Source organism: Carcharhinus amblyrhynchos, chromosome 5 (assembly GCF_965287045.1).
Source record: "Carcharhinus amblyrhynchos chromosome 5, sCarAmb.v2.hapA, whole genome shotgun sequence".
Classification (NCBI taxonomy): Eukaryota; Metazoa; Chordata; class Chondrichthyes; order Carcharhiniformes; family Carcharhinidae; genus Carcharhinus; species Carcharhinus amblyrhynchos.
The window spans coordinates 23,505,123-23,517,876 of NC_137328.1; the positions used below are offsets into that span (position 1 = coordinate 23,505,123).

The following is a 12,754-nucleotide window of genomic DNA, read 5'->3' on the forward strand; positions in this document are numbered from 1 at the left end:
GCCTTTCCTGCAATAGTAGTGGACTTATCAACATTAAGGGCATTTAAAGAGTCATTGGATAAGCATATGGATGATATTGGGATAGTGTAGGTTAGATGGGATTTAGATTCGTTTCACAGGTTGGCTCAACATCGAGGGCCGAAGGGCCTGTACTGCACTGTAATGTTCTATGTTCTATAGCCTGTGTATTCAGTTGTCTGAGCAGCAGCCTGTTTATCTCATTCTTTTAGGCTGCAGCCTGCTGTTTTAGTTCTTGCCCAATTGTCCCAGAGTGCACTATAAATTGTCATTTTAGGTGGCTTGTTTGGCCATATAGCATCATTCATAAGGTTTTATCTTTTCTTGCAGTTTTAGGTGTAATCGTTTACTTCCCTCTGACTAAGTGATTTGGGAAGAATGCATGATAATACATTGATTCCAAAGTTGTTGGAATCCTCTATGTTTCAATGAGATCATCCCATTTTTCTAAATTTCAATGAGTAGACTTCCAACCTGTTTAACCTTTCCTCACAAGTCAATCCCGCCATAATGGGAATCATCGTAATGAGCCTTCTCTGAATTGCCTCCAATGAAATAATACATTTTTTTAAATAAGGGAACCAAAACTGCTCACAGTACTCCAGATGTAGTTTCACCAGTAGTGTCTTGCTGCAAGTCTTCTCTACTCTTGTACTGCAACCCTCTGGAAATAAAGGCTAATGTTCCATTAGCCCTCCTGATTACGTGCTGCACCTGTGTGCCAGCTTTCTGTGTTTTGTGCACAAGTACCCCTGTGGTTTTTCTCCATTTAAATAGTAGTGTTCTTTTGTTCTTCCTTCCAAAATGAACAGCTTCACATTTTCCCACATTGTACTCTATTTACCAACTTCTTGCCTACTTACTTAGTTTACCAATATTTCTTATAGACTGTTTGTATCCCTCTTGTAACTTGCTTTTCTTGCATACTGTTGTGTCGTCAGCAAATTTGGCTGCAGTACATTCATTTCCTTCCTCCAAGTTATTAATATATGTTGTAAACAGTTGCGATCCCAGCACTGATCCCTGTGGAAGCCCACTGGTTGCAGGTCGCCAGCTTGAAAAAGCACCCATTATTCCTACTCGCTGTTTTCTGCTCCTTAACTACTTGATATCAAGAAATGGCTAAATGCACAGGATATTGCCCTAGCAGCATCCCAGTCATCATGCTGAAGACTTATGTCCCAGAACTAGCTGCGCCCCTAGGCAAGCTGTTTCAGTACAACTGCAAAGCTGACATCTCCTTGGCAATATTGAAAATTACTGAAGAATGACCTGTCCACATTTCCTGCGATTCAGACTTAGTGATACTTAAACTCATCTCTGTTTAAGGAAGAGGCAAATTGCTGGTATTGAAACAGGCCCTTTGAGTCTGCTCTGCCATTCGTTATGGTCATGGGTAATCATCCAACTCAGTAGCCTGATCCTACCTCAACATCCCCCCTGCCCACCCCCATATCCTTTGATTCCCTTTGCCCCAAGAGCCATATCTAAATCCTTCTTGAAAACATGTACTGTTTTGCTCTCACCTTTTTTCTGCAGTAGCGTATTCCACAGAATTGCCACTCAGAGTGAAGAAGTTTCTCTTCATCTCAATCCCAAATGATTCACCCGAATCCTTAGACCACAACCGAAATCTGGGCACCTTCACCATTGTTCACAATATCTACCCTGTCTTGTCCTGCAAGAACTTTATAGGTTTCAGTGAGATCTCCCTCGTTCTTCTGAACTCCAAATACAATCCTAACTGACTCAGTCCTGCCATCCCAGGAATCAATTTGGTAAACCTTCACTGCTTAAGCTCTGGAATACCTCTATCATTCTAACTCATATTTTTCCTTTAAGACACTCCTTCAATCCTTCCTTTGACCAAGCTTTTGGTCATTTGTGATACTTCCTTATATGGCTGAGTGTCATATTTTGTTTAGAATGCTCCTATGAAGTACCTCCAGACAAATGTGAGGTAATGTATTTTGGAAGGCCTAATGCAGATAGGAAATATACAGTAAATGGCAGAACCCTTCAGAGTATTGATAGGCAAAGGGATCTGAGTATACAGGTACGTAGGTTACTGAAAGTGGCAATGCAGATGGAAAAGGTAGTCAAGAAGGCGTATGGCATGCTTGCCTTCATCAGCCAGGGTATTGAGTTTAAAAATTGGCAAGTAATGTTGCAGCTTTGTAGAACCTTAGTTAGGCTGCATTTGGAATATAAAACCTTAGTTAGGCTGCATTTGGAATATAGTGTTCAGTTCTGGTCGCCACACTAACATAAGGATGTGGAGGCTTTGGAAAGGGTACAGAAAAGATTTACCAGGATGTTGCCTGGTGTGGAGGGCGTTAGCTATGAGGAGAGGTTGGAGAAACTTGGTTTGTTTTCACTGGAGCAATAGAGGTTGAGGGGAGACCTGAAAGAAGTCTACAAGATTATGAGAGGCATGGACAGAGTGGATAGTCAGAAGCTTTTTCCCAGTGTGGAAGAATCAATTACTACGGGGCATAGGTTTAAGGTGCGAGAGGCAAGGTTTAAAGGAGATGTACAAGGCAGATATTTTACACAGAGTGGTGGGTGCCTGGAACTCGTTGTCGGGGGTGATAGTGGAAGCGGATATGGTAGTGATTTTTAAGGGCTTCTTGACAAACGAATGGGATTGGGAATAGAGGGATGGCCCCCAGAAGGGTAGGAGGTTTTAGTTAAGTTGGGCAGCATGGTCAGTATAGGCTGGAGGGCTGAAGAGCCTTTCCTGTGCTGTAATTTTCTTTGTTCTTTGGCTGTTTTATTTATGTTAAAGGTGCTTTGTAAATACAAGCTCAAAGAATTTGCTTGGATTTTAGACAGCTAGGCTTCGACCGAGATCTGGAAATTTAGTGGAAAAAGGACTGCCCTCGCCCTCACTGTAGGTTTAGGTTTTATACTATGTATCTCAAACTTCTGTCACAAAGGACTGTTTTTTACTTTTTTTTGCATTGTAGAGTCCTATTTGTGCCAGCAATATACCCTGAAGCATGCAACTTCTTTATGATGGTGTTACCATGTTCCAGTTATGGCCATCCATTATTGAGAAATCAAACCACAACAGGATTAATCTGAATACTACAATACAAATTTAGTGTAATGTATCGAGTTGAGAAATTCATTTTTTGTTCATGCTGTAGTTCCATTGCTGACTACTTTTATAATTCTTGTTTAAAATTAGACGTTGTTAGGAAAATTGAAAGAATAATTCACAGGTGTTAACTTTAATGGTTTTTTTCAGACAGTATTAATAATAGTGGTTCACGACTAGATTCTACATCTGAAGTCCAGTTTTCAAAGGAGAAAAACCCTGGGAAAGAATCTTCAAAGGATCTTCAGGGTAAAAAGGTGACTAGATTCATTACATTTTTTAATCATAAATGGTGTCTACATCACTAATTTCTTTTTCTCTAATCTCTAACTTCTCATTTATAGGATATCTGTGTTACGCAGAAGTTTGACATTTTTCCAAAATGAAATGCTGTAGATTATATTTAGGATTGTATTTTGTAAGGGATGGAAATATATATTTTTTCCTGTTAGGGAATGAGTGTGTTTTCAGGCACTCAGTGTCAACATCCAAGATTTTGGACCAGATATGCACAATTAATTGAGCTGGGAAACTTTGCAATGGACCTTAGTTTCAACCTTCTGTTATGCTTCCTGCAGCACTTTTCTTTATTAGCAGCTGCTTAATATGATTTGAGCACTGTGCCTACCCTGAATTGTGTTGCTACTATTAGCTTATTTTGGTTGAGATCCTCATAACCAACAAGGTAATGTGATCGTAATTCCAGCAATTTTGGTTGGATTTAAGCCCCGATCCCAGAGGTGAAAGGGATCTGGGCTTAAGTTTGTTGCTTGTCCTTTTAATATAGATATAATGAAGTGGTCGGTTAGCTCATGTGACTGGGCAGCTGGTTGGTGATGCAGATCAATGCCAGCATCAAGGTTCAATTCCTATACTGGCTGAGGTTATTCATGAAGGCCCTGCTTTCTCAACCTTGCCCCTCACCTGAGGTGTGGTGACCTTCGGGTTAAATCACCACCACTTAGCTCTTCCCCATTGATCTGGGACTATGGGGACTTTATTAATGAGACTCATGTTATTTGAGTACAAAATAAAGCCCACCTTGTTTTCCTCAAGGTTATGCCAAGCGTGATATAATGATCAAAAATTGAAGGTCAGGATACTTGTGACATGTACTTAACAACGATGTATTTTTACTGTATGCACTATTTGTAAGAAAAATATTTCTCTCCCTAGAGATCACTTGCCAAATCACAGTTGCAACTCCATGGAAATAACCAATCTTGTCATGTTGAGGAATCTTTCGCAGATAAGAGGAAGGAAAAGAATGGTTTGTACCACCAGCTTCAAATGGTCCTTTTGTAGTAACATTGGCTCAGCAATCTACCTAATTTGCACTTCTTTGGACTGTGGGAGGAAACCAGAGCACACGTAAGAAACCCATGCAGGCATGCGGAGAATGTACGAACTCTCCAAGGCCCGAATCGAACCCAGGACGCTGGTGCTGTGAGGTAGCAATGCTGACCACTGTGCCATGTGAAGCCCATGTGAAATCAATATTGGATTAGTAATCCAGGGTAATATTTTGGGGGATCTGGATTCAAACCCTTAAATGGCAGATATTTGTTGATTTTTCATTAAAAACCCATCTAGTTCACTAATGTCCTTCAGGGAGGACCCAGTCTGGTCTACATGTGACTCCATATCCACAGCAATGTAGTTGACTCTTTTAAAAAAAGCCCATTTAAATGGCCTAGCCAACTACTCAGTTCAAGGGCAATCAGAGCAAGGCAATAAATGCTGTCCAGCCACTGTCATCCACATCCCATGAATGAATTTTTTAAAATCCTCCCACCACCCATTGGAAGGTGTTATGCATTATTTTGAAAGCATCTGGTGGTATCTTTCCCCAGCCTCTCTGTTTATGTGATCCAATGTAATAGCAATCTGCAGAAAACTCACCTTGTGATTTAGTTCATTCCTTATTCAAAACATAGGGAGGATTGTTGACAACTTCCGAATCCACTGCATACACATAACGATGGAGAGAGAATGGCTATTACAACTATGGATAGTAACCTTAAGAAACACAGAAATTACTGTTAGTTCACGTGAATTCCAGGGCCAGGGTCCAGTAAAGAATTCTTTCATGTAGGATTTTGAGTTCAGCTGGTGAATTTGCTTTAACTCTGAGGGAGGTATGGACTTGGTTTGTTCTGCAGGTGATGGTAGGAAATCTTCTAGCAGAGACAGGCTTAAGGAACAGGCTGTTGTTCTGCTTGGATGGCTGCTTCTTGGTGGTTCATCAATTGGTTGTTAAACAGCAGATTATTTATAAGGCAAAAGATTTGATATTAAAATTTTCCAAAAGGCCGGAGACTTGGGTCATGTGGCAGGTTGCATTTATGGTTAATTGCAGCTTAACAATCAGATTCTGTGCTTCTGGCTAGAACTCCATAGCATATTTTCCAGTATGATACAAAGAACAAAGAAAAGTACAGCACAGCAACAGGCCCTTCGACTCGCCAAGCTTGTGTCGATCATGATGCCTTATCTAAACTAAAAAAAATCTAGTGCCCTTACTCGGTCTGTATCCCTCTATTCCCTCCCTATTCATTCAGAGTTAAATGTTGCTAATGTGCCTGCTTCCACCAGCTCTCTGGCAGCATGTTCCAGGAACTCACCACCCTCTATGTGAAAAACTTCCCCCGTATATCTTCCTTAAACTTTTCACCTCTCACCTTAAACCTGTGCCCCCTTGTAATTGACAGTTCAGCTCTGGGAAAAAACCTCTGACTATCCATTCTGCCCAGCCGGTCAGAATTTTGTAGATCTCTAGCAGGTCTCCTTCAGCTTCCATCTTTCCAGTGAAAACAATACTGATTTCTTCAACCCCATCTCATTACCAATGCCCTCGAAATCAGGCAGCATCCTGGTGAATCCGCTTTGCACTCTCTCCAAAGCTTCCATGTCTTTCTGGTAGTGTGTGACCAGAACAGCATGGAATACTCCTAATGTGGCTTAAACAAGGTTTTATATAGCTGCAACATGATTTCCCAACTCTTGCACTCAATACTCCGGCCAAAGAAGGCAACCATGCCATATGCCGCCTCAATCATCTTGGTCACCTATGTTGCCACTTTCAGGGAACTGTGGACCTGCACACCCAGTTCCCTCTGCATGTTCGTGTTCCTAAGGATTCTGCCATTTACAGTATAATTCGCAGCTAAATTTGATCCTCCAAAATGCATCACCTCACATTTGTCCGGATTAAACTCCATCTACCATTTCTGTGCCAAGTCTCCAGTCTATCTATATCCTGTTATGCCCTCTGACAATCCCCAGCACTATCAGCAACTCCACCAATCTTTGTGTTATCCGCAAACTTACTAATCAGACCACCCATATTTTCCTCCAGATCATTTATATATGCTACAAACAACAGAGGTCCCAGCATTGATCCCTGTGGAACACCATTAGTTATAGATCTCCATTCTAAAAAACACCCTTCCACTGCTACTCTCTGTCTTCTATGACCAGGCCAGTTCTGTATCTATTTGGACAACAAACCCCGAATCACGTGTGATTTTAGTTTTTGTACCAGTCTGCCATGTGGGACCTTGTCAAATGTCTAACTGAAATCCATATAAACTACATCCACAACCCTTCCCTCATCAATTATCTTTGTCACCTCTTCAAAAAACTCAATCAAATTGGTGAGACATGACCTACCCTGAACAAAACCACGCTGCCTGTCACTAATTAGTCTATTTTCTTCCAAATGTGCATATACCTGTCCCTCAGTATCTTCTTCAAAAGTTTCCCCACCACAGACATCAGGCTCACTGGCCTATAATTTTGTGGATTACCCCTGCTTCCTTTCTTAAACAAAGAGCCAACATTGGCTATTCTCCAGTCCCCTGGAAACTCGCCTGTGGTCAAAGAGAGCGTGAGATACCTGTTAAGGCCCCAGCTATTTCTTCCCTTGCCTCCTACAGGAACCTGGGATAGATTCCAACTGGCCCCAGAGAATTATGTACCTTAATGCAATTTAGAATTCTTAACCCTCCCTGCTTCAATAAATTGACATTCGCCAGAGCATTCACACACCCATCCCTGACCTTAACAGTTGTCATATCCTTCTTGGTGAATACCAATGCAAAGAATTCATTAAGGATCTCGCCCACGTCCTGTGGCTCCATGCATAACTTCCCTCCATTATCCTTGAATGAGCCTGCTCTTGCTCTTGCTACGCTTTTGCTCCTAATATGTGCATAAAAAGCCTTGGGATTCTCCTTGATTTTGTTTGCTAAAGACATTTCATGGCCCTTTTTAGCCCTCCTAATGCCACATTTAAATTCCTTCCTATTTTCTTTATACTTAAGGGCTTCATCAGTTTTTAGTTGCCTAGACCTATCACACACTTCCTTTTTCCTTTTGACCAAGCTTATCATTGCCTTTGTCATCCATGGTTCCCAAATCCTGCCATTTCTATCTTTCATTTTTGTGGGGATATGCATGTCCTGCATTTTAATCAACTGGTCTTTAAAAGCCTCCCCTATGCCAGATGTGGATTTGCCTCAAATAGATGCTCTCAATCCACACTCCCCAGTTCCTGTCTAATTTGGATGTTGTTGGCCCTCGCCCAATTGAGCATCTTCACCCAAGGGCCACTTGTATCCTTATCCGTGCCTACCTGAAATCTTATGGAATTATGATTGCAAAGCCCAGAATGAGTTTTGATCTCTCTCTTCTGACAATTCCGCTTGGGGGAGCCAGTTTATTTGCAGTTCCTCTGTTTTTGTTGTGAGGAATTATTTTGTTCTTGTATCTCCTGGCAGTAGCTTCTAGAACCAAGGGTCAACCAATGTGATTTAGCAATAATTTTTTTAGATTCAGCAGAAAATCCATTTAAAAATGCAAAATAAAGTTTTGAACATCAGTTTAGATTTATTTTCATGTCACAAAAACCCAATATAAAGTACTTTCTATGAACAGTGTGGTGCGAATAAGAGAGTTAATCTTTAGATAGGAAAATTCGTATGAGTAATGAAGTTTAGTGTACTGAAAGAGCTTTTTATATTTGTCTTTTTAATAAGCTATGACATTGCACTGATTTTGATACGTTTCGTTAGCTTTTTGTTGCCAATGCCATTCTGCCAATTGTTGTCTCTCTTTAAATTACAGCTAAACATATTGCCTCACCCAAGCTGCTGGGAACTGTGCTGCAGCTGTGGTTTTTTGTGATTATTAGTAATACTAAGTGGCTTTTGCCCTTTGTCATGTACTTTTTTGCATCTTAGTACTTTACAGATTAAAAAAAAAGATGGCCCAAATTGTTTGGTGAAAATTGAAGTGGAATTTATTTTTCAGTTTGAATCAGGATTTGTTTGTTTATACAAGATCGATAAGGATGACAATTTTCTTTGTTTTGTTTCTTCGAAGGCTATTGCAGCTCAAGTAAACAAATGGGGCCTCAGCTAGTACCACATTCTGTTGATGATAAAGCTAGTGTTCGTGGTGGTGGTGATGGTGAAAGAGATTATATTGATGAAGCAGAAGAGCCCCTGCTCATTGCTGTGAAGACCCTAATGCCAGAGGATGATATGTCCCCCATGGAAAAATTTGGGATTACTTATAATGCAGAAGCATCGGTTATAAACTCCACTCCAAATGTTTCAGGTTTATCGCATGACCCTAAACCAAAAATGAGGTATGAAATCTAATGGCTTAGTACCAGTAGAATAGAACGATAGTTCTTCAACCTAAGCAGATGTTAACAGTCAGGAGTAAACCCTCTGACCTTATAGTATCAACTCATTCTTCTGCAAATATGGTGTTTTTTTGTTTTATAAGTTAAGCAGATAGCAAATTATGCACCTTTTTATATAAACTTTCTGGAACAGTTTACTTCATTCTATTTATATCAATCTATAAAGCTGGTAATTCATAATTAATGAGCCTGATTTATGTTTTGTAGGCTGTGTTTTAATACTAGCATAACACCTGTCGTCCTAAGGAATCCTCTTGCAGCAATCAAGGAGAAGAATATTGTTTCAAGTGTTGAAAAACACAAGACTTCAGTCAACTATTTTGGAAAGAAGTAAGTATATCTTTAAATGTTTAGATTCTCACTGATTATTTTCTTCCTCTTGAAAATATTGGGCTGCCAGCTTTGAAACCCATTGCAGCTAAGGCCAATATTGGCGGCACAGTGATTAGCACTGCTGCCTCACAGCACCAGCTTTCTGGATTTAATTCTGGCCTTCAGTGACAGTCTGTGTAGAGTTTGCATGTTCTCTGTTTGTTATTCTGTGTCTGTGTGGGTTTCCTCCAAGTGTTTTGGTTTCCTCCCATAGTCCAAAGAAGTGCAGGTTTGATGGATTGGCCATGCTAAATTGCCCTTTAGTGTCCCAAGATGTGTAAATTAGGGGGATTAGTGGGGTTGACGCGTGAAAGAACAGAGATACGGTCTGAGTGGAGTGCTCTGTCGGAGAATTGACGCAGACCCAACAGGCCGAATTGCCTCCTTCTGCACCGAGAATTCTATGATTCTCCTCTGACTTAAATATGGATTGTAGGATAGTGGTGAGGATAGAATTGTGACTGGTATATTTTCCTCTCCTAATCCAAGGTGTTGAGGTGAATGCTAGCAACATGACCTCTCCCCTGGTTGAGAAGAGGTAATGAGCTTAGACTAACACTCGAACTTTCTGATTGTATGAGTGGTTCAGGTTATTGGGTCAGTGAATTGCTGAGTGACAGAGGAATTGTTAATTTGTTTCTCTAAGTTAACCCAGGTCAATGATAGGATTGCATGCTGCATTATGCATTGCTCTATCAAATAGATATTAATTTAAAAGCAAAGGTTTTTAAAATAAAAAGAGGTAGAGAGGCAGACACGCGTCATGGTTGGAAAAGATAAAAAAGATGAAATAAATTGGTATGTTGGTGATTTGATGACACCAAACTTGGATTTCAAAAGCTTCAAGACTTCAACCGGCAGGAAAAACTGAACAAGATCAGGAATTCTATTTCTGAGGTCCTGAGAATGCATGAGTTGTAATAAAAAATTATGAACTGACATCCACAATATGATGCAAATAGCAGAGATCTGCACTATTATTGTCTTACCTTTGTGAAACTTGATGGATAGGAAATCATTGACTACACATCTTGCTTCAGACATGTATTTTTTGCAAGCATGCCTCTTTGATCAAAGAATCAGAAAGACCTGGGCAGACAAATGATGGATGAAGTTTAATGCAGAGGAGTGTGAAATGTCATGTTTTGCTGGGAAGAGTATGGAGAAGCAATTTGAAGCAGGTCATATAATTTTAAAGGAAGTGCAGGTAGAAGACAATAGAGGGACAAATATAGATAAACCTTTGAAGTTGACAGGAGAGGTTATTGATAATGTTCCTTCTAACTTCTATTTACAGTGGATGGTTGACTTGTTGCAGTCCTTTTTAAGAAAGATGTGCAGACATATATGCAAGTGTCATAAAGAGAACATTGCAAAATTTTCCAGATTAAACCATAAGACATACAAGCAAAATTAGGCCACTCGGTCTATCAAGTCTGCTCTGTCATTCAATCATGGCTGATATTTTTCTCATCCCCATCTCCTGCCTTTTCCCCATAACCCCTGACCCCCTTATTAACCAAGAACCTATCTATCCCTGTTTTAAAGACACTCAATGACCTGGCCTCCACAAGCTTCTGTGACAAAGAGTTCCACAGATTCACTACTCTCTGCTGAAGAAATTTCTCCTCATCTCTGTTTTAAAGGATTGTCCCTTTAGCCTGAGATTATGCCCTCTGATTCTAGATTTTCCTACTAATGGAGACATCCTCTCCATGTCCCCTCTATCCAGGCTGCACAGTATTCTGTAAGTTTCAATAAGATCCACCCCTCATCCTTCTAAACTCCAATGAGTACAGACCCAGATCCTGAACTGTTCCTCATACGACATGCTCTTCATTTCAGGGATTGTTCTTGTGAACCTCCTCTGGACCCTTTCCATGGCTAGCACATCCATCCTTAGATGGAGATGTGCTCACAGTACTCCAAATGGGGTCTGACCAGAGTCTTATACAGCTTCAGAAGTACATCCCTGCTCTTGCATTCTAGTCCTCTCGATGTGAATGCTAACTTTGCATTTATCTTCCTAACTGCCGACTGAACCTGCACGTTAACCTTAAGAGAATCTTGACCAAGGACTCCCAAGTCCCTTTGTGCTTCTGATTTCTGAGCATTTCGTCATTTAGAAAATAGTCTATGCCTCCATTCCTTCTTCCAAAGTGCATAACCTCACACTTTTCCACATTGTATTCCATCTGCCACTTCTTTGTCCACTCTCCTAGCCTGTCCATGCCCTTCTGTAGCCCCCTGCTTCCTCAATACTACCTGTCCCCCTAAATATCTTTGTATTATCTGCAAACTTAGCAACTGTGCATTCAGTTCCTTCTTCCAAACCATTAATGTATATTGTGAAAAATTATGGTCCTAGCACTGACCCCAAAGCACACCACTAGCCACCATCTGCCATCCTGAAAAAGACCCCTTTATCCTCACTCTCTGCCTTCTGTCAGTCTGCTAATTCTCTATCCATGCCAGGATCTTGCCCTTAACACCATGAGCTCTTAATTTAATTAACAGTCTCTTATGCGGCACCTGGTCAAATGTCTTCTGGAAGTCTAAATAAATCATGTCCACAGGTTGTCGTTGTCCTTTATTTAAGTTCCTTAACTTCAAAGAACTCTTAACAGATTTTTCAGAAATGACCTCCCCTTGACGAAGCCGTGCTGACTTAGCCCTATTTTATCATGCAGTTCTAAGTACTCCGCAATTTCATCTTTAATAATGGACTCAAATCTTGCCAATGACCGAAGTCAGGCTAACCGGCCTATAATTTCCCGTCTGCTGCTGCTTGCCCCCCCCCCCTTCTGAAACAGTGGTGTTAAATTAGCTACTTTCCAGTCCTCTGGCAATCACCCTGCCTTCAGTGGTTGCTGAAAGATCACCACTAATGCCTCCACAATTCCCTCAGCTATCTCTTACAGAACCCTTGGATGTTATCCATCCAGACCAAGTGATTTATCCACCTTCAGAGCTTTCAGTTTTCCCAGAGCCTGCTCCTTAGTGATGGCCACTACACTCACCTTGCCCTCTGATTCTCCTGGAGCTCTGGCATTCCACAGGTATCTTCCAATGTGAAGATTAATGCAAAGTAACTATTTAGTTCCTCTGCCATTTTTTTGTTTCCTAATATTACTTCTCCAGTCTTATTTTGCAGTGGTGCAATGTCTAATTTTGCCTCTCTTTCACCGTTTATATAATGAAAAAAACTCTTCCTATCTTTTATGTTATTAGCTAGCTCACACTTATATTTCATCTTCTTTCCCCTCCTCCCCCCCATTGTTTTTTTAGATGTCCTCTGCTCACTTTTAAAGGCTTCCCACTAATCCTTGCTACTTTGTATGCTTTTTCTTTTGCTTTTATGCTGCTCTTGATTTCCCTCGTCAGCCATGGATGCCTTGTCCTCTTCCTTGGGATGAATTTCTGTTGTGCCTCCCGAAAAGCCCCCAAACGTCCCTGCCATTGCTGTTCCACAGTCTTCCCTGCTAGGCTGGAAGAGATTGGAGAGGCATTGAACCAATATTTCTCTTCGGTGTTCACGCGGGGGGACA

The 12,754-nt window shown here is 40.9% G+C and overlaps 1 protein-coding gene across 2 annotated transcripts in view; it reads left to right on the forward strand.

The window, feature by feature from the left end:
* LOC145342925 (uncharacterized) overlaps positions 1 to 12,754 on the forward strand; it is a 106,914-nt gene that overhangs the window by 20,408 nt on the left and 73,752 nt on the right. For both annotated transcript variants that reach the window (XM_080188547.1, XM_080188548.1), the window contains exons 4-7: positions 3,272 to 3,378; positions 4,298 to 4,391; positions 8,507 to 8,774; positions 9,042 to 9,164. In XM_080188547.1, the coding sequence (XP_080044673.1) occupies positions 3,272 to 3,378; positions 4,298 to 4,391; positions 8,507 to 8,774; positions 9,042 to 9,164 (592 nt within the window). The remainder of the gene's footprint in view (positions 1 to 3,271; positions 3,379 to 4,297; positions 4,392 to 8,506; positions 8,775 to 9,041; positions 9,165 to 12,754) is intronic.